Raw genomic sequence first — 19,299 nt, 5'->3', positions numbered from 1 at the left:
TCTTTACCACTAGCCCCACCTGGGAAAACCTTAAAAACCCATCACCAGACTCCATTAAGTGCTGGATAAAGCTCAGCCTCCTGCCAGGCCCTTCCTGTCTGGCCTCCCGCTCCCTGGGCCTCCCCCCACACTCCCACTGTAGCGCCAAGAGCACCACATTCTCTGTAGCTGTAGAACTCGGCACGTGCTGTGTGCCCTCTCTCCATCTTAAGTCTCAGCCCAGTGCCTTCACATTGCATAATACTCACTTCGTACGTACTCTGGGCTTCAACTAAAATGTCCCTTCTTCTGGGAAGTCTTGCCTGACTACTCTTCCCCTAGCTTCAGCTTCACCAAGTCTGAAGAGTCTCAGCTCTGTGCTCCCAGAGCATCCTTTACAGATTTCATTGCATTTGCTTCTTTTAATAGACTGTCTCTTCCCCTAGACTGCAGCCTCCTTGAGGGCCTGGACTGTGTTGATTGCAGTGGTATCCTCAGGGTCCCTAATTGCAAGTGTTACCAGAAAATGCTTTCACTGGAGAAAAAAATGTTAGGTTTTGATTGCAGCAGCTGTGATATAGAAACAGGCTTATTTAGTTATTTTCTGATTTCTATTAGTTGCCCAAATTTATGGATATGTTGTTTTTACCTTTCATAATGCTGAGTTCCATTCCATTACACCAGAGCCCTCTGTTACTTGAAGCTGGGCCAGTTTGAAGAGGCAAAGCAGGACTGTGACCAGGCCCTTCAGATGGATCACGGGAGTGTGAAAGCTTACTATAGACGAGCCCTTGCTCACAAAGGGCTCAAGGTGAGGAAATCTTCATTTTCATATATCAGGGTCAGCTCTGAACAAATCACGTGCTTTCAATGAACATAACTTGTGGGCTTGAGGAATGGGCGTGGCAGTATCCTGGGGTTTAAGCCTGGTAATCCTGAAATCTAAGAAGATGCCACAGATTTCTAAGATTCCTTCTAGCTCAAGAATGATGATTTATTTCCTGATTTTCTAAGGAGTGTCATTAGTTAGAATAGGTCCACTTTAAGGGACAGGAAGGTTTGCTGAATTACTGAAGGCCACTGGCAGTGCCGCTGGATTCCTCGGGCAGAGGGTTGGGGTTGTCTGTGGCGGGGCGGGGAGGAAGGAACAGAACAGAAGAGGTGTTCACCTGTGGACACTGGTAGAGACATAGCAGAGGCTGGGAAGTTCATGGTGATTTGAGCCTTAAACTGGCAAGTGGTCCCTATGAGACCATAGGACAGCATTCTTCTCTAAGAAAACCATGCTGTTATTTTCAGAGAAAGTTTATATGATTACACTTTTCTTGATGCCGCTTCTTCTGTGTGGAAAACTCAAGTGAACATTCTCATTTGTAGAAAATAACAGCACAAGGAAAACTCAGAACATTCTGGGAAATGGCATTCCCTGCAATGGTATTTTTAAAGAATCTGATTAAAGTTTAATACAATGAAGTTCACACATTGTAAGTGTATAGGTCATTGACTTTTTTTTAAGTTTTTTTAATTGAGGTATTATTGACATTTTATATTAGAATCAGGTGTGCAGCCTAGTGATTTGATATTTGTGTGTATCGTGAACTGATCAGATGATCACAGTATGTTTAGTTCACCATACTGCTGCTGCTAAGTTGCTTCAGTTGTGTCCGACTCTGTGCGACTCCATAGACAGCCCACCAGGCTTCCCCGCCCCTGGGATTCTCCAAGCAAGAACACTGGAGTGGGTTGCCATTTCCTTCTCCGAGTTCACCATACAGTTAACACATTTTTTTCTTGTGATGAGAACTTTCAAGATTTATTCTCTCGGAGGCTCTCAAATATACAATATGCTATTATTACTTCTTGTCATCATGCTGTACGTTACATCTCCATGGCTTATTTCATAACTGAAATTTCATACCTTCTGAGCATCTTCAACCATTTTGCCCATCCTCTACTCCCCAACCCCCACCTTTCCTCTGGCAACCACTGGTTTTGTCCTCTGTTTCTGTGAGTCTAGGTTGTTTCTCATTGTTGGGTTTTCTTTTCTTTTTTTTTGATTCCACATATAAGAGATCATATGGTAATTGTCTTTCTCTGTATGACCAATTTTACTTAGCATGATGCCTTCAGAGTCCATCATGTTGTCACAAATGGCAAAACTTCCCTTTTTAATGGCTGAATAATACTCCATTGTGTAGATATACCACATTTTCTTTATCCGTTCATTCATCGATGGACACTTAGGCTGCTGTTGTGAATAATGCTGCAGTGAGAATGGGAGTGTCTTTTTCAAGTTAGAGTTTCCGCTTCCTTTGGATAAATACTGGGGCTGTGTCCCATGTTCTGTCTCAGGTCTGTGATGTGTGCGGTGCAGTGTGATGAGGGAGGGCGTACAGCTGGAGGGAGAGGTTTGAGGGCAGAGTGTTGACCTTACTGAGTTTGAGAGAGTTCTTATAACTCCATGAAACCTAGGTTTTGTTGTGAGAGGGTGGGCATGTTTTTTGTGTCCTGTATCAGATGAGGATGTGTGCTTGTGCTCTGAGCGCTCAGGCTTTTCTAGCCTAGATCCCCTCAGGTTGCAGTGGAGTGACAACTGTACTGAGGCAAGATGACCCGTCACGACCCCTCAGGCGTGCTGCCGCCCTCCCTCCCCTCCCCGGCCCTTCCTTTTGTTATAAAGGATACAGATGAACAGCCAAGTGAAGAGGCGCGGAGGGCAAGGTCCAGAAGTGTCCCAAGTGTAGGAGCTTCCGTCCTGATGAAAGTGGGTCGTGTCACCCTCTGGCATGTGGCTGCCCGGTTCGCCAGCCCAACAGCTCCACAGCGGCCCTGTATTCCCAGTGTGTTCACTCTGTTCCCAGTGCCCAGGCCACCTGACCCCCCCTCCCCCACTCCCGCTCCTCTTTTTTTGTTAACAACCTACTCATTTGTAAACCTCATGTACAGATTTCCTAGTGGGTGTGTGGCACCATGAATTAAAAGAGGTTTCTTGAAAGTTTACTCAACTGTTTTTGAACTTAATGGATTGGGTCCATGAGGCAGTCATGATCTTCATGACTCATGAGTTTCTATATCAGTATGTCCAAACTCTTAGAGCAGGTTTATCCCATACTGGCTTCCTCACTCTTTAAAAGACCGGAATTTTATACTTCCTTGGAATAAATTCTGGAAATTGCATTATGATGGAGAAAGAGAATTCCCAACTTTTAGTAACCCTACCCTGGTGTAGAGTATGAGGCTGGCAGCTTGTTTTTCTGGTTTGATCTCTCATAGCTTTATCTATATCCCCGTGTAGTTTGAGTTATGTGCCAAGTGAATTTAATTTGAGGATCTTCAAAGGCTACTGATAAAATGCATCAGAACTCACGCCGGGACTCGCTTCCTCTATATGGCTGCTAAGGAGGTGGCCCACGGGCCCACAGGGAGCAGGGCCCGGCCTGTGTTTCTCAGCTAAACTCTGCTTTCTCAGATAGTTTATTTGTTTTCTAGCTGGCTTTAATTTCTTTCTTTCTTTCTTTTTCTTTTTTTTTTCTTGTGTGCTAGGTTTGAAAAATACAGAGCTCTCCTTTTTTTTCCTATGTAGTTTATTTCTGGTTGCACTGGGTCCTCATTGCTGTATGCTGGCTCTCTCTAGTTGCGGAGAGTGGGGGCCCCTCTCTAGTTGTGCGTGGGCTGCTCACTCCTGTGGCTTCCCCTGTTGCAGAGCACAGGCTCTAGGGCACACGGGCTCAGATGCCTCATGGCATGTGGGATCTTCCCAGACCAGGGATCAAACCCATGTCCCTTGCATTGGCAGGCAGATTCTTAACCACTGGGCCACCAGGAAGTCCAGGGCTTTCCTTACTGTTCAGCTGTTCTTCATAAGAGAAGATAACTGAACATCTTGGTTTTAGTTACAGTTTGTTTACTCTCTTGAGTGCCACGCGTGTGCTGGGCTGTGGGAGCATGGGGGTGGTAAGACGTGTAGCCTGCCCTTGGGAATTGACAGCCGACCCCTGTGGGGAAGCCAGCAGGCCCAAAGTATCAAAAACAGTAACATCATCTAAAATAATTGTTGTTATTGTAGTTTAATCACATTTATTAATAGTAAATGTTGTCACAAACATATGTGATTTATCTTTTCTTTTTTAAGGCCTAATAAGGTCATTAGCATCTCTTCCTGTCCTCCTTTTTTGCTGGAGCCGCTTTCCTCTTGTGTGTGAGCTCTGCCCTCCACTCCAAGGGCTGGCTTCCCTTCCAGTCTGCTCTGACAAGCCGTATCAAAGGAGACTCCTGCCGCTTGTGAGCGTCCATCTCAACCCTTGCTTTTCTTACTTGCATGAATGACAGTGCATGCATGCTTACTTTATTTATTCGTCCATTCACTCATCTTCTTATCATTTCCCCTCATAAGACGCGAGCTTCCAGGCCCCGCTGTCCGCTCCCCCACCGTGTCCCAGCCCGCAGCACACGGCTCTCTGGTGACCCATCTGGTCTGACGCTGTGTTGACCAGGTGGCTGGGCCCCTTCTCCACACCCCGGACCGCATGGCCCTTCCTGCTCTCAGGCCCTCTCTTCACACTGCCTGCCTCTGTTTATCATTTATCAAAGTGTATTTCTTGCTTTCTTAGGTTTTCTCCTAACCAAGCAGATTGGTTCTTTAGGCACGAACTTTCCGTGAACAGATGGAAAAAGAGTCACGTCCACGCCTCGGTGGTGACCCTCCATTTCCAAGGCTCCATTTTCAGGCCTCTCCCTTGAGCTCCACAACCGTCCTCACTCCTGCCTTCTGCTTATTGCTGCCTTGATCATCTCAAAGATGATCTTTCTGTGTCTCGGTTTCCTTGTCTTTAAATAGGGACAGTAAAAGTTAGTATTTATAGGGCGGTGCTGGGAGGGATTGGGGGCAGGAGGAGAAGGGGATGACAGAGGATGAGATGGTTGGATGGCATCACCGACTCGATGGACATGAGTTTGAGTAAACTCCGGGAGTTGGTGATGGGTGCAGGCCTGGCGTGCTGTGTTTCATGGGGTTTTGAAGAGTCAGACACAACTGAGCGACTGGACTGAACTGAACTGTGGGAATAAAAAGAGGAGAAGGAAGACTTAGCTATTAGTCCTCCCTCCACTTGCCCTGCTGCCCCACCCCTGTGTCTTTCCCTACAGTTCCCTCCGTATCTTTCTGTACGATTCCCGCCCTGCCTGAACACCTGGGAAGGAAACAGTGTCACTTGTTTTCTTGAAGCAGGTTCTGACTGTGCTCTGGTGACACACTGCTGTGTGCAGATTGGTTGTCAATAGGATTGATGTACTATATTGTTCGTAAATAATTCACCTTTTTTAAATAATACGTTAGAGCGGGTTTAAGGCTATCCCTTTAAGCACATCACTCTTGCTCTGGTATATTGCTGGGTGGAGTGGGAAGGGCTTACAGCTGGGAGTGTCCTTACAGCTAGTCCCCTAGGAATGTCACATAACCACTAGCTCATTTTACCTGTGCTTCCTGTCCAGTGCATGCTATTATTACATGTCATGAATACTTGAGAGGTTACACATCGTTGGAACTCCTCACCTCCTCACAGAATTAATTTTGGCTTAATTCTTAACATGAGTCTGGTCTATAGTTCTAGAATATGGCCTCTCACCAGCCGGCTGATTTTGTGGTGTTCTTCCCTGCCACCAGATTCTGCGCAGTATTTGGTTAAGCAGAACGCTTTTCATTCCTTTCCACCTCTCCAAGGTATTGCCTGACTCTTTATGGAAGAACAAATGTTGACTCTAGCCTGTCTGAACAGTTTACAACTCCAGGGGTGTTACGGAATAAGATATTATGGTATCAACTAAGATTTGTCCAGCTCTTTGTAGGTGTAAGCCACTCACATTTTGTTTTATTAATTCATTTATTACTTGGCACAACTCTGTGAAAACTAGAATGAAGAATCTTTTGTTGTTCCTATTTTAAAGATGAGAAAACTGAAGCTCGGAAACGTGATGTGGGATCTAGCTCGAGTTTTTGCTGCTAGTAGGTGTTGATATGAGGCTGTCGCTTCTTTGATTTATTCATTTAGCAGACAGTGCCTGTGTGTCAGGGACAGTGAAAGCTGTGGTAATACAGAATTTAACTTCTGACTCCAGATTCTGTGCTCACTCTTCTGTGTTATGTGTGTGTGCGTGCTCAGTTGTGTCCGACTCTTTATGACCCTGTGGACTATAGCCCACCAGGCTTCTCTGTCCATGGGATTCTCCAGGCAAGAAGACTGGAGTGGGTTACCATGCCCTCCTCCAGGGAATCTTGCTGACCCAGGGGTCAAACTTGAGTCTCCTGAATTGGCAGGTGGATCCTTTATCACTGAGCCACCTGGGAAGCCCCTTTTGTTATGGATTATAGTGTTTTAGCCCAAGACTTAGCTCATAGTGACTTTATCTCTGTGGTGCTAAGGGGAACCTGCTGCACGTGCTCTGTGTACTTACCTCACCAGTCTCCCATTCAGGCTCATCTGTGCCCCTTCTCCTTTTACTTATGAGAATTATTTTCTCTGCCCTCCTGCTTTCAGAATTATCAGAAAAGTTTAAACGATCTCAATAAAGTTCTCCTATTAGACCCAAGTATTGTTGAAGCAAAAATGGAACTGGAAGAGGTAACCAGAATCCTTAATATTAAGGACAATACAGCATCGTTCAACAAAGAAAAGGAGAGAAGGAAAATTGAGATTCAAGAGGTACGTGTATTTGATTATCTCTGAAAGTACTCCTTTGGAGATCCTATACTCATATGGGATGCTGAGGTCATATTCCTATGAATCTTAAAATTCTGTGTTTTTATCCTGGTAACCAATGAAGACATTTTAACAGATTATAATGACAAAATTTTTCTTTTGTTGTGCTAATTGGCCATTGCATTTCCCACCTTGGATCCAAGAACCTGGTGGGTGTCTGCAGTCTTTGTTTCTATGCTCCCCTCCCTCCACACCACCTGGCCTGTGGTTTTATTGCTTCCATTCCTGGTTGCCCTGTGAGCCTGTTAACACTGAGCTTTGCTTCCTGGTTGACCTGAAGAACCCTAGAGGACTGATTCAGATTCAGCGTCCTGCACACCACACCCCAGAGAGGTTCCTGAACAGTTCAGACCTTTCTTAGTATTTGTAAACAAGGCCAGCCTCATCAGGGGTCCTGGACCACCCTAGAACCAAACCTGCCTTTGTGATTTCAGATAACCCAGTGCCTTGTGTTGTAGCCTTTAGTGAAGAATGTCAGCTCGTGGATCCCTATGTATTCATGACTGTTCATATCAACCTACCTATCATCTTACATGTCCACTAAGAGTAGGAGGCTAATATGTGAAAGAAGCTAGGGAGTTTTTTCACCACTAAGGAGGGAAGAAGAAAACTGTTTTTAAGAGAACTGAAAAATGTAAGTTCACTTCCCTATCAAATATAAGAAATAAGTAAATATAAAATCTGTCATGAAGAAGAGGTAATAAGTTGTCATAGGTCTTCTTTTACACAGCAGCTTTTACTTGTGGAAAATTATAAAAATTTCATGATCATATTCTCAATGTCAAAAAAATTTTTAAACCTTAAAAAAAGAATACTTTTATGAATGGATATTTAGACTTTAAAGCTTCTCTTCCTAAAAAATAAGTAGATTTTATGATTTATTACAAGTTATATATTTTTCACTTAGAACTTAACTAAAATCCAGTCCATTGTGTTTTTTCAGTTCCTTCCTGTTTTAATGAAAGTAACTTGGGGGTGTGTGCAGGGCCTGGTGTTTGGGTCACGGTGTAATTTTTCTCCTCCTGCAGGTGAGCGAAGGCCATCGGGAAGAGTCTGAGAGGACCTTGAAGGTAGCCCCCACGGACGGCCTTGCTTCTGAGAAGGGGGACACCAGCAACGGGCCACAGGAACTCTATGAGAAACTGCTGATCTCCAAGCCTAACAATGCCTACGAATTTGGTCAGGTTATAAACGCCATCAGTACGAGGAAAGATCAAGGAGCCTGCGCACACCTGCTGGCCATCACTGAACCAAAAGATTTGCCAGTGTTGTTGAGTAACAAACTTGAAGGGGACACGTTCCTCCTCCTCCTCCAGTCTCTGAAAAGTCATCTTATTGATAAAGATCCCTCCTTGGTGTATCAGCATCTTTTATATCTGAGCAAAGCAGAAAGGTTTAAGGTAAGTGGCAAAAATATCTCATTTGTGGAGATAGGTTCTTTTAGGGTTTTTATAACTTTAAAATGTTCATTTATAAGCTGATATAATTTTTCCCTATTGCAGATGATGTTGACACTAATTAGCAAAGACCAAAAGGAACAGATTAAGCGGCTCTTTGACAACCTCTCAGATGCACCAAACAAACATTTTACTTTAGAAGATGTACAGGCCCTCAAAAGGCACTATGATCTTTAAATCAAGATAATGGTTAGATTTCTTCCATGTATGAATGTGTTCCGGTAATGCCAGTGAGATGGTATTGTAATAGAGTTGCATGGATAAAACCTGGCTTAGAAAAGATCCTTTGGTCTGGACTATAAAATATTTTACTTATTTTTATACACAGAACACGTATATTCTACAATCTGCTTTTTATTAGTTGTAAATATTTTCTTATGTACCAGAGCTAACATCTTTATATTTAAAAATAAGTATATTTGGAACTTGTTAAGATGCATTTTAACTTATATTATACATTTTCTCTTAATGACTTGTTAAAATTTTGAGTTAAATTCTACTTCTTTGGGCTATGAAGCAGTCCTCTTAAGTTTGGTAGAAATGTCATTTCTTTATAGTTCATTTTTAAAAGTGAAAATCATTAACACTGATTATTATATCACCTTTATTTCCTGCTAAGATATATATAAATCCCATTTTATATTACTTGTGGATGACAGGCCTCTAAGATGAAACACAACATTTAAGTCTATAATAGGAAATGATTATTAAATAAACTGTGGTTATTTAGAGCTATAAGAGGAATGTATTTTTTCTAATATGGAAGTATTGCCTACTAATTAAGAACAGAAATTGCCAAAAATTCTATTACTAGATTTTTGAAGGCTGGTTTCCCTTATGTGTTATTTATATAAGCAATAACAGAACCACCACTGTATAAAAGCAACCAAGCCTGCATTTCTATTTGAATTGTCACTCGCACATTTTCCCCCAAACATTTTAAGTTACTTCTCCCTATTTTGTCCCTCCTCCTTTAAGCATGATCATATTTATTCCCTTAGTGCAAAAGGGAAGATGAAGAACTGTTTATATTGAGAGCTCGCTTGTCACTTGGGTCAAAGTAAAGGTATTTCTTATAATAAAACATTCAGGTCTCTATCAGTGTGCTGTCATTTATTCCTGTAGTCTTTGGTCAGTTCTCTTTTTTTCTGGAGCATTTTCTTGTTCTTCAGAAGAGCAGATGAAAGAAGACTATCACATTCATTATTACCATGCCCATTATTATTTTATCTAATATTTAATAATTAAAGAATATTTAAAGTGTAGTGGGGAAATGGTTTCACACTGTGCCAGTTTTCCTTGAAATATTTATTTACGGCGTGCTGGGTCTTCACTGCTAGGCGGGCTTTTCTCTAGTTGCGGTGCACAGGCTTCACCTTGGGGTGGCTTCTCTTGTTGTGGAGCAGGGGCTCTAGGGCACGTGGGCTTCAGTAGTTGTGGCTCCCGGACTCTAGAACACCGGCTCAGTACCTGTGGCGCACGGGCTTGGTTGCTCCTTGGCCCGTGGGATATTCCCAGACCCGGGATCCAGTCCATGTCTCATGCGTCGGGCAGGCAGATTCTTTACCACTGAGCCACCAGGGAAGCGCCGCCCCCTCCCCCTCAATTTTTCTTTTAAACGATTCTCTCCTAAGTTCATAAATGAAAATCTACTGTGATGGGTATTTAACTCTATAGTCTTCAAGTAAAAAAAAAGTTTTCTCCTTTTGAATGATAGTTTTTTTGTATAAGCAAATGAGGGAGTGTGTTAGTAACTAGTAGTAAATAGTAGAAACATTTTAGGAAACAGTTACATACCAAGTACTGGCTGCAGGGGACAGCCTCCCCCATGGAAGAGTGGCAAGCAGTGGCTGCTCCAACTGTTGGGGTCACACCTGGAGACACTTGTTTCTCCACAGCGGCACCAGCAGTCCGGAGGTGGGACTTCCATGACGGAAGAAAGGGAAGAGGAGGTGAAGGAAGCAGGTAAGAATATCAAGGGCATGAAAGGAGCACAGTTCCTGCAGACTGCTTCAGAACTTCAGCAGGAAGTCTGCCCTCAGTCTCTGGGAGTACCCCACTCAGGGATCTCTCCACTGGGTCTGTGGGCATCCCCAACACCCCAAGTGCTAAACCCACACCCCCTCCCATTCTGTGGCATGCCCCTGAGTGTGGTGGCAGTGAGAGCAAGCCCAGTAGTTGGAGTATTCGCAGAAGAGTGGACCAGCGTGTGCAGGTAAGAGAGAAATTGCAGTTGGAGCTATATATAACACTACCTTCTAGAAAACAAAAGAGAGATTTCCAGCAACCACTCCAGTGAGCTCTAGGAACAAGAAGAAACATCAGAGTTCCTCCACAAGGCTGAACAAGAAGAGTGGAAGAGGTCCACCCATTCAGAAATCAAGGAAACCCCTCATATAGCAACACCAGCGATCAGTACCGTCTAAAGGCAACCAGTAAAGACTTAAGGAGAGGTCTGCTACTTCAAATAAAGAAACAGTGACACAAAGATACAAGGAACATGAATAATCAAGAAAATATATCACCCCCAATAATTCTGCAACAGCTGAGCTCAAAGCCACAAAATACTCTGATGTAGCTGATAAAAATTTCAAAATAGCTGTTTTGAAGAAAGTTAACTACAGGAAAACTCAAAGATAGCTTAATAGGAATGAAAATACATGAACAAAATTAACTCTTTGCCAAAAAACTCACAAAAAGAATTAAACTCTGGAGCTGAAAATTTCAATGCATGAGATGAAGAATGCACTAGAGAGCGTCTGCAGTAGTGCATTTCTTCCAACAGTAAATGACTTAGGGGATGAGAATTTTTAAATAAATCACAAGTTAAAAGGCAAAGCATGTATGATCTATGGGATTTGAGAGCAGATATATGCTAGGAGAATTGGGAATCCAGAGGGAGAAGGGGCAGAACGTTTACTTAAATATTAGCTGAAAACTTCCCAAACCTGGGGAGACTTGAACACCCAAATTCACAAAGCTAATAGATCACCCTATTATCTAAATGTGAAAATGCCTTCTTCAAGACACACTGTAATGAAATTACCAAAAATCGAAGCATCTTAAAGGCAGCCAAGGAGTTAAAAAAGTGTAACCTACAATGGAGAAGGAAATGGCAACCCACTAAAGTATTCTAGCCTGGAAAATCCCATGGACAGAGGAGCCTGGCAGGCTACAGTCCATTGGGTCACAAAGAGTCGAACTTGACTGAGCAATGGAGTATGAGTATAACCTACAAAGTTACATCCATTAGACTATCAATAGGTTTCTCACCAAAACCTCTCAGTCTAGGAGATAGCAGAATTACATATTCAAAGTGTTGAAGGGTAAAAAAATGCCAACCAAGAATACTCCATCTAGCAAAGTTATTCTTAAGATACGAAGGAAAAATACCTTAAACAAAAGCTGAGGGAGTTTATCACCATTAGACCTGCCTTGCAAGAAATGTTAAAAGGAGTTCTTCAAGCTGAAATGAAAAGAGGCTCATCAGTGACATGAAAACACCTTTATACCTGTAAAGATGAAAAATATGTACTCAAATTTAGAAAATTCTAATAGGATGCTGTATTAGCCACTTAAACTATAGATAATTGTTAAGGGAAAAGAGCATTAAAAATAACTATATTATAATTTGTTAAATATACAACATAAGATAATTATGACATCAAAAATATAAAAGGAAGGGGAGTGAGGGTAGAAATTTCATAGGCAAATGAAGATGCTATCAGTGTAAAATGGACTGTCATCTATGAGCTGTTTTAGGTAAGCCTTGTAATCAACAAAGCAAAAATCTAGAGTAGATTCATGAAAGATTTTAAAAAAGGAAAATAGCATACCATCATGGAAAACCACTTTACAAAGATAAAAATAAATGAAAAAGAAACAGGAAAAAAAATAAAACCAGAAACAGAGGGAAAAGAAACAACGGAAGTAGAAACCACCAGAAAACAGTAAGATAGTAAGTCCTTACATATGGGTTCATCAATTAAAAAGAGTGGCTGGATTGATTAAAAAACAAGATGCCCCCCCCCCCAAAATAAGACCCAACTATATGCTTCCTTCAAGAGATTCACTTCAGCTTTAAAGACACAGACCCAAAATGAAGGGATGGAAGAAGATATTCCAATACAGGTGGAAACTACAAAAAGCAGGATAGCATACTTATATCAGATAAATAGACCTTAAGCCAAAAACAGTAAGAAGTGAAGAAAGTCATTATGTAATAATGAAAGGGGTCAATAAGCAGGAAGATATAACAAAGATGGGGATAGGCACACAACATAGGAGCATCTAAATATATGACTAAATGGGATTTATCCCTGGGCTACATGGTTCAACATATGCAAGTTAATAAAAAAAAAATCACACAATCATTTCAATAGGTACAGAAAAAAGCATATAACAAAAGGCAACATCCTTTCATGATAAAAACTTGCAACAGATTAAATATGGAAGAAACATACCTCAACATAATAAAAGCCATATGCAACAAGCCCACAGCAAGCATACTCAAGGGTGAAAAATTGAAAGTTTTCCTCTAAGATCAGGAACAAGACAATTGTTCTTATTCAATACTGGTACTGGGAGTCCTCACTAGAGCAATTAGGCAAGACGATGAAAGAAAATGCATCCAAATTGGAAGAAAGGAGTAAAATGTTCATTATTTGTAGACAGATAATTGATTTTCTATCCAGTTGGCCCTCCCTATCCACAGATTTATGTCTGGGTTGACTGGATCTACAGATTCAGAATCCATGAGAGGGCCAAATGTACTACACCATTTTTTAAATAAGGGACTTATGCATCCATGAATTTTGGTATTGGTGGGGGTTCCAGAAATCAGTCCCCCACAGATACCAAGGGATGACAGTTTAGAAAATCCCAAAGTCTCAACCAATAAAATAGTTGGAACTAATCAACAAATTTAGTTAAGTTGCAGGATACAAAATCATCTTATAGATATCAGTTGCATTTTTATACACTAATAATGAAACACCTGAAAAATAAAACTATCCCACTCACAATGGGCTTCCCAGGTGGTGCTAATAGTGAAGAATCTGCCTGCTAATACAGGAGACAAGAGAGATGTGGGTTTGATCCCTGGGTGGGGAAGATCCCCAGAGGAAGGCATGGTAACCCACTCCAATATTCTTGCCTGGAGAATGCCATGGACAGAGGAGCCTGGTGGGCTATGGTTCACAGAGTCATAAAGAGTCAGACACGACTGAGCACATACATGCACAATAGCATCAAAAGCAAAATACCAGAAATAAATTTAATGAAAGATCTATACAACTAAAACTACAAGATTTTGTTGAAAGAAATCAAAGGTGACACAAACAAATGGGAAGATATCCCCACACTCATGAATTGGAATAATCAATATTGTTAAAATTAATTTTAATAATTAAACAATTAATTAAAATTAAACAATTAACAAAGATCCCAAAGTCATCTTTGTGGGAATCAGTGCAATCATTATCAAAATTCAAATGGCATTTTTCACAGAAATAGAAAAAAATCCCCCAAATTTGTCTAGAACCACAAAAGGCCCCCAACAATCAAGACAATTACAAGAGAAAGAGAAATTACAGAGAAAGCTGGAGGCATCACACTTTCTGATTTCAAACTATACCATAAACCATAGTAATTAAAACAGCATGGTACTGGCATAGAAATAGACACAGAGACCACCAGAATAGAATAGAGACCCCAAAATTAAACCCCTACATATATGCCAACTGATATTAGTCAAGGAAACCAAAAACACCCAATGGGGAAAGAGTAGGCTATTCAACAAAGGGTATTGGGAGAACTGAACAAACAAACGCAGAAAAAAGAAATTGGACTTCTCTTATTCCACTCAGAAAAATTAACTCAAAATAGATCAAAAACTTATAAGACCTGATAGGCTAAAGTGCTCATCAACTGATGAATGGATAAAGAAGATATGGAATATATATATACACAAAGGAATATTATTCTGCTATGAGAATGAAGGAAACCCTGCCATTTGTGACATGGATGGACCTTGCTGCTGCTACGGCTGAGTGGCTTCAGTCGTGTCCGACTCTGTGCGACCCCATGGACTGCAGCCCACCAGGCTCCTCCGTGGATGGACCTTAGGGTATTCTAAAATACTAAGTGACATAAGTCAGAGACATACTGTATGATATCACTTATGTGTGGAATCTTAAAGCTGAATTCATAAAAACAGTGTAGATTGGTGCATATCAGGGGGCTAGGGGTGGGGAATAGAAGAGATGCTGTTTAGGGTACCAAGTAACAACTAGTAGGTAAATAAGTCCTGGATCGAACACAGCATAGTGATTTTAGATAGCAATATTGTATTATAAACATAAAACTTGCTAAGAGACTAAACCTTAATTAGTCCTACCACAAAGAAGAAATGATAATGATGTGATGTGATAAAGGTGTGAATTAGCAGTACAATGGCAATCATATTGTAGTATATAAATGTATCAAGTAACGTATTGTGTACTTTAAACGTACACTGTTACATGCCAAATATATTTTCAATGAAAAATAATTGCATATATTTATTTTTAGCTTCACTTTTTGGCCAGACACTGTGCCTAGTTTATCACATGTTGTTTAGTTCAATCTTTACAACAACTCTGTTATAGACTAAACCACGACACAGAAAATTAAAGACAGAAAATTTAAGTTAAATCCTTGTAAATTAACAAGGACTACCAATGTAGCAAACAGTCTAAGATTCAAACCTGGACAGTCTTTCTTTTGAATTCATATGCACTGTGCTGTGTAATGGAAAGTATTACATATATGACTAGAATAATGAGTGTGGTGCCTCGCCTTTACGAGTTACAGCTTAGAGGAGGCAGTGGGATGTAAATTAGCAGCTTTGGTTCCCCAGTTGAGGTATTTAGGGTGGCTACTCAGAGCAAGAGGAATGCCCAGTCCTGCCTGTGCACGGGTTAGGGAAGGTTTCAAGGAGTTGCCATGTTGCAGCTCAAGTTTGCCCATTTGGATGAGAATAAACGATGTACCAGGCAGAGGAAAGAGGAGACAGAAAGGCATTAAGACGCATGCTGAAGGTGTGTGTTGAATGAAAGGGTGAAATAACTGAGCCTGTTTGGGGAACTGCATCTCATCTTAGGATCAGTGGAGCATGAGCTTTGCGTGATAAGCCTGAAGGAATACAGCAGGAAGCTGCACTTGAAATGGTAGAAACATCAGAGTTTTAATTATACAAATAGTTCCTTCCCTAGTCAGGCATTACCACTCTTAACCAGTACCTGGTTTTCTTCCCCACTCTGGGCACACACAACACTGTACTTTTCAGCCTCTCTGTGATGGGTTAGAGCCAGGTGACCACTTCTGCCAACAGGGTTAGAGGTAGAAGCAGTCCATCACTTCCGGGCCAGAGTATGCAGTAGCAGGCACTTAGCCCTCCACACACAGCCTTCTCCCTCTCTACAGGGGCTGAGAAGGCCTCATGAAGACTTTAGATTTCTCATTTGCAAAAAACGAGGACGATACCTTCCGACCACTCGGGGCTGTAGGTTTACAAAGTTCTTGTAAAATGCCTGGTGTTATTTCATAAGTTCCTGCTCTTACCTTTCGTGGTGTAATTTCTTTCTTCCCATACGTATCATGATCTCATCTATGTTGTTAGAAAAGGATAATACAGCTCTTTTCAAATATTTACAGACCACATTATATTTACTCACTGGATAAGTCACACACATTATAGCCAAAAGAGACAGGATAGCCAGAGAAGCAGTCTGGTGCCGTCTGCTGGACATCAGTCATGTCACAACAGCCAAGAGATTACTCCACAGGTTGAGGTTAACAACCTACTGTAATAGCACATGCCTTTTTTAACCTTTACTGTTTTGAGAGTGAGCCAACACTGATATATATTCAGAATCTGGCACAGGCTGGTGGGAGCTTAGCAAATGTTGAATGAATGAGCCTAGAGGACGCTGCCCTAAAAGGTGCCCGCAGTTCAGTTGAGTTGCTCAGTGGTGTCCAACTCTTTGTGACCCCATGGACTGCAGCATGCCAGGCCTCCCTGTCCATCACCAACTCCCAGAGTTTACTCCCGGAGTTTTTTTTTTTTGACAGGAAATAGCATTTATTGGTGAGCGTGATTAAGGAGGGAACAGAGCTGATGCTCATGAGTGCAGGGCCCGCCATTTGTCCAGGGGACCACGATTAGGGATGTATTTGACCCCACAGCCGTCCGGGATGAGTCGCTTTTCTGCCACCATGTTCTCAAATTCATCCGCATTGAACTTGGTAAATCCCCACTTCTTGGAGATGTGGATCTTCTGACGGCCAGGGAACTTGAACTTGGCCCGGCGGAGGGCTTCAATCACATGCTCCTTGTTCTGCAGCTTGGTGCGGATGGACATTATGACCTGGCCAATGTGGACCCTGGCCACTGTGCCCTGGGGCTTTCCAAAGGCACCACGCATACCTGTCTGGAGTCTAGATTGAGAAACAGCAGGCCAGTCATGAATGCCCACTAGGAAGAGTTGTCTCCAAGGTCCCTTAGGGCTACCTGTACAGGCAACAGGTTGCATACACTACCAAGGAGGCTGCTGTTTGCAGCCATTGCACACTGGGCCCCCATGGGTCTCCCGGAGTTTTAAGATGCCCTGGTTTCCAAAATTCAGATTAGAGAAGCTCCTGTTACTGAGAAGTTTATGATGACACTCTAAATATTCCTCAAACAGTAGTTCTTGGAATATTTGCTTTCGAATCTTAGAGTTCAAGGGGTTGGGAATCTAAATTTTAAAATATTCCTTGTGATTCTCAGGCAAGGTGAAATATTCACCCAGTGTCCTAGAAGCCAAGTGTGTTATAACTAATTAATATGAGATACATAACCATTGTGAGTAAACTAAATTACTTGTGACCCTCAGAATAAAGTATTGTAGGGGATACCTAAAAATGATAGTTCCTGCTTTTAATGAGGTTATGACTAATTTGGAAGAAACGGAAAATAAAACCAAGTTCAAGAGGCTCTAGTAGGAAAAAAAAAAAAAAGGCATTGATAAAATGTTCAAGTCACTGTCAAAGTTGTTAAATGGGCCAAAGTTAATCAAGAACATTTTTAGTAAGAGGTAAAGTCCAAGCTGTGTTTTCATGTTGACTTGGGTTGATGAGAAGGAAGTGCTCAGTCTGACTGAATTACTTTACTGTAGACGTCCCAGTGGCACAGGACACTGGAAACTCAGCAACTTGACCACTGCAGGGATGCTTCACGGCGTAGTGAGCAGAACCAGACAGGAGATGTACAAACCAAATTGATTTGGTTTGTTATTTTTTTCCACTTCACATGTGAACTAACTATATCTCAATTTTAAAAATTGAGGCGGTGGGGGGTGAAAAGCACAAACCATCTAATTCAGACACTAACTTACTAAGCTCACCCCTTTAAGCACGTCAAGAATTTACCAGCTAACACCATACACAAAAATAAACTCAAAATGGATTAAAGATCTAAATGTAAGACCAGAAACTATAAAACTCCTAGAGGAAAACATAGGCAAAACACTCTCTGACATAAATCATAGCAGGATCCTCTAGGACCCACCTCCCAGAGTAATAGAAATAAAACCAAAAATAAATGGGGCCTAATTAAACTTCAAAGCTTTTGCACAACAAAGGAAACTATAAGCAAGGTGAAAAGACAGCCTTCAGAATGGGAGAAAATAATAGCAAACAAAGCAACTGACAAAGAATTAATCTCAAAAATATACAAGCAGCTCATATAGCTCAATTCCAGAAAAATAAACGACCCAATCAAAAAGTGGGCCAAAAAAAAGTGGGTCAAAGAACTAAACAGACATTTCTCCAAAGAAGACATACAGATGGCTAACAAACACATGAAAAGATGCTCAACATCACTCATTATCAGAGAAATGCAAATTAAAACCACAATGAGGTACCATCTCACGCCAGTCAGAATGGCTGCTATCCAAAAGTCTACAAGCAATAAATGCTGGAGAGGGTGTGGAGAAAAGGGAACCCTCTTACACTGTTGGTGGGAATGCCAACTAGTACAGCCACTATGGAGAACAGTGTGGAGATTCCTTAAAAAACCGGAAACAGAACTGCCATATGACCGAGCAGTCCCACTCCTGGGCATACACACTGAGGAAACCAGAATTGAAACAGACACGTGCACCCCAATGTTCAATGCAGCACTGTTTACAATAGCCAGGAAATGGAAGCAACCCGGATGTCGATTGGCAGACGAATGGATAAGAAAGTTGTGGTCCATATACACAATGGAATATTACTCAGCTATTAAAAAGAATGCATTTGAATCAGTTCTAATGAGGTGGATGAAACTGGAGCCTATTATACAGAGTGAAGTAAGTCAGAAAGAAAAACAGCAATACAGTATACTAACACATATATATGGAATTTAGAAAGATGGTAATGATGACCCTATATGTGAGACCGCAAAAGAGACACAGATGTAAAGAACAAACTTTTGGACTCTGTGGGAGAAGGTGAGGGTGGGATGATTTGAGAGAATAGCATTGAAACATGTATATTATCATATGTGAAATAGATTGCCAGCCCAGGTTGGATGCATGAGACAGGGTACACAGGGCTAGTGCACTGGGATGACCCTGAGGGATGGGATGGGGAGGGAGGGGGGGGAGGGGAGCTCAGGATGGGGGACACATGTGCACCCATGGCTGATTCATGTCAGTGTATGGCAAAAACCACTACAATATTGTAAAGTAATTAGCCTCCAATTAAAGTAAATAAATTAAAAAAAAAAGAATTTACCAGAAGGCCTGAAAGCTAAGGATGAGTGAAAGACTAAATACTTCTGTGCTACAACTGGAAACAATGTAAGGATGTCTGCTGCTGCTGCTGCTGATGCTAAGTCGCTTCAGTCGTGTCCGACTCTGTGCAACCCCATAGGTGGCAGCCCACCAGGCTCCCCCGTCCCTGGGATTCTCCAGGCAGGAACACTGGAGTGGGCTGCCATTTCCTTCTCCGATGCATGAAAGTGAAAAGGGAAAGTGAGGTCGCTCAGTCGTGCCCGACTCTAACCTTCACCTTCCCATTTAATGTATTGGAGGCGGAAGCCC

General features: G+C 41.8%; 2 protein-coding genes and 1 pseudogene across 2 annotated transcripts in view; 1 reads left to right on the top strand and 2 right to left on the bottom strand.

Moving 5' to 3' along the window:
* SPAG1 (sperm associated antigen 1) overlaps positions 1–9,289 on the top strand; it is a 79,990-nt gene extending 70,701 nt beyond the window's left edge. Inside the window, exons 16-19 of the mRNA XM_043880206.1 lie at positions 664–790; positions 6,513–6,677; positions 7,763–8,134; positions 8,237–9,289. Coding sequence (XP_043736141.1) covers positions 664–790; positions 6,513–6,677; positions 7,763–8,134; positions 8,237–8,368 — 796 coding nt within the window. The 3' untranslated portion in view covers positions 8,369–9,289. The remainder of the gene's footprint in view (positions 1–663; positions 791–6,512; positions 6,678–7,762; positions 8,135–8,236) is intronic.
* Positions 9,290–16,286: 6,997 nt separating this feature from the next.
* On the bottom strand, positions 16,287–16,779 carry LOC122679287 (60S ribosomal protein L10-like). The gene has a single exon (XM_043879818.1). The coding sequence runs from the start codon at positions 16,762–16,764 to the stop codon at positions 16,354–16,356; it is 411 nt and encodes a 136-aa protein (XP_043735753.1). The 5' UTR covers positions 16,765–16,779; the 3' UTR covers positions 16,287–16,353.
* Positions 16,715–16,840, bottom strand: LOC122679701 (annotated as a pseudogene).
* Between the last annotated feature and the right edge of the window lie 2,459 nt (positions 16,841–19,299).

The sequence above is a fragment of the Cervus elaphus genome, chromosome 21, assembly GCF_910594005.1.
Source record: "Cervus elaphus chromosome 21, mCerEla1.1, whole genome shotgun sequence".
Taxonomy (NCBI): Eukaryota; Metazoa; Chordata; class Mammalia; order Artiodactyla; family Cervidae; genus Cervus; species Cervus elaphus.
Note: the sequence above shows the minus strand (reverse complement) of the source record. Positions and strands in the feature narration are given on the sequence as shown.

Excerpts from the sequence above, each read along its gene's own strand:
- LOC122679287 (XM_043879818.1), bottom strand. The coding sequence starts at position 16,764 with ATGCAACCTGTTGCCTGTACAGGTAGCCCTAAGGGACCTTGGAGACAA.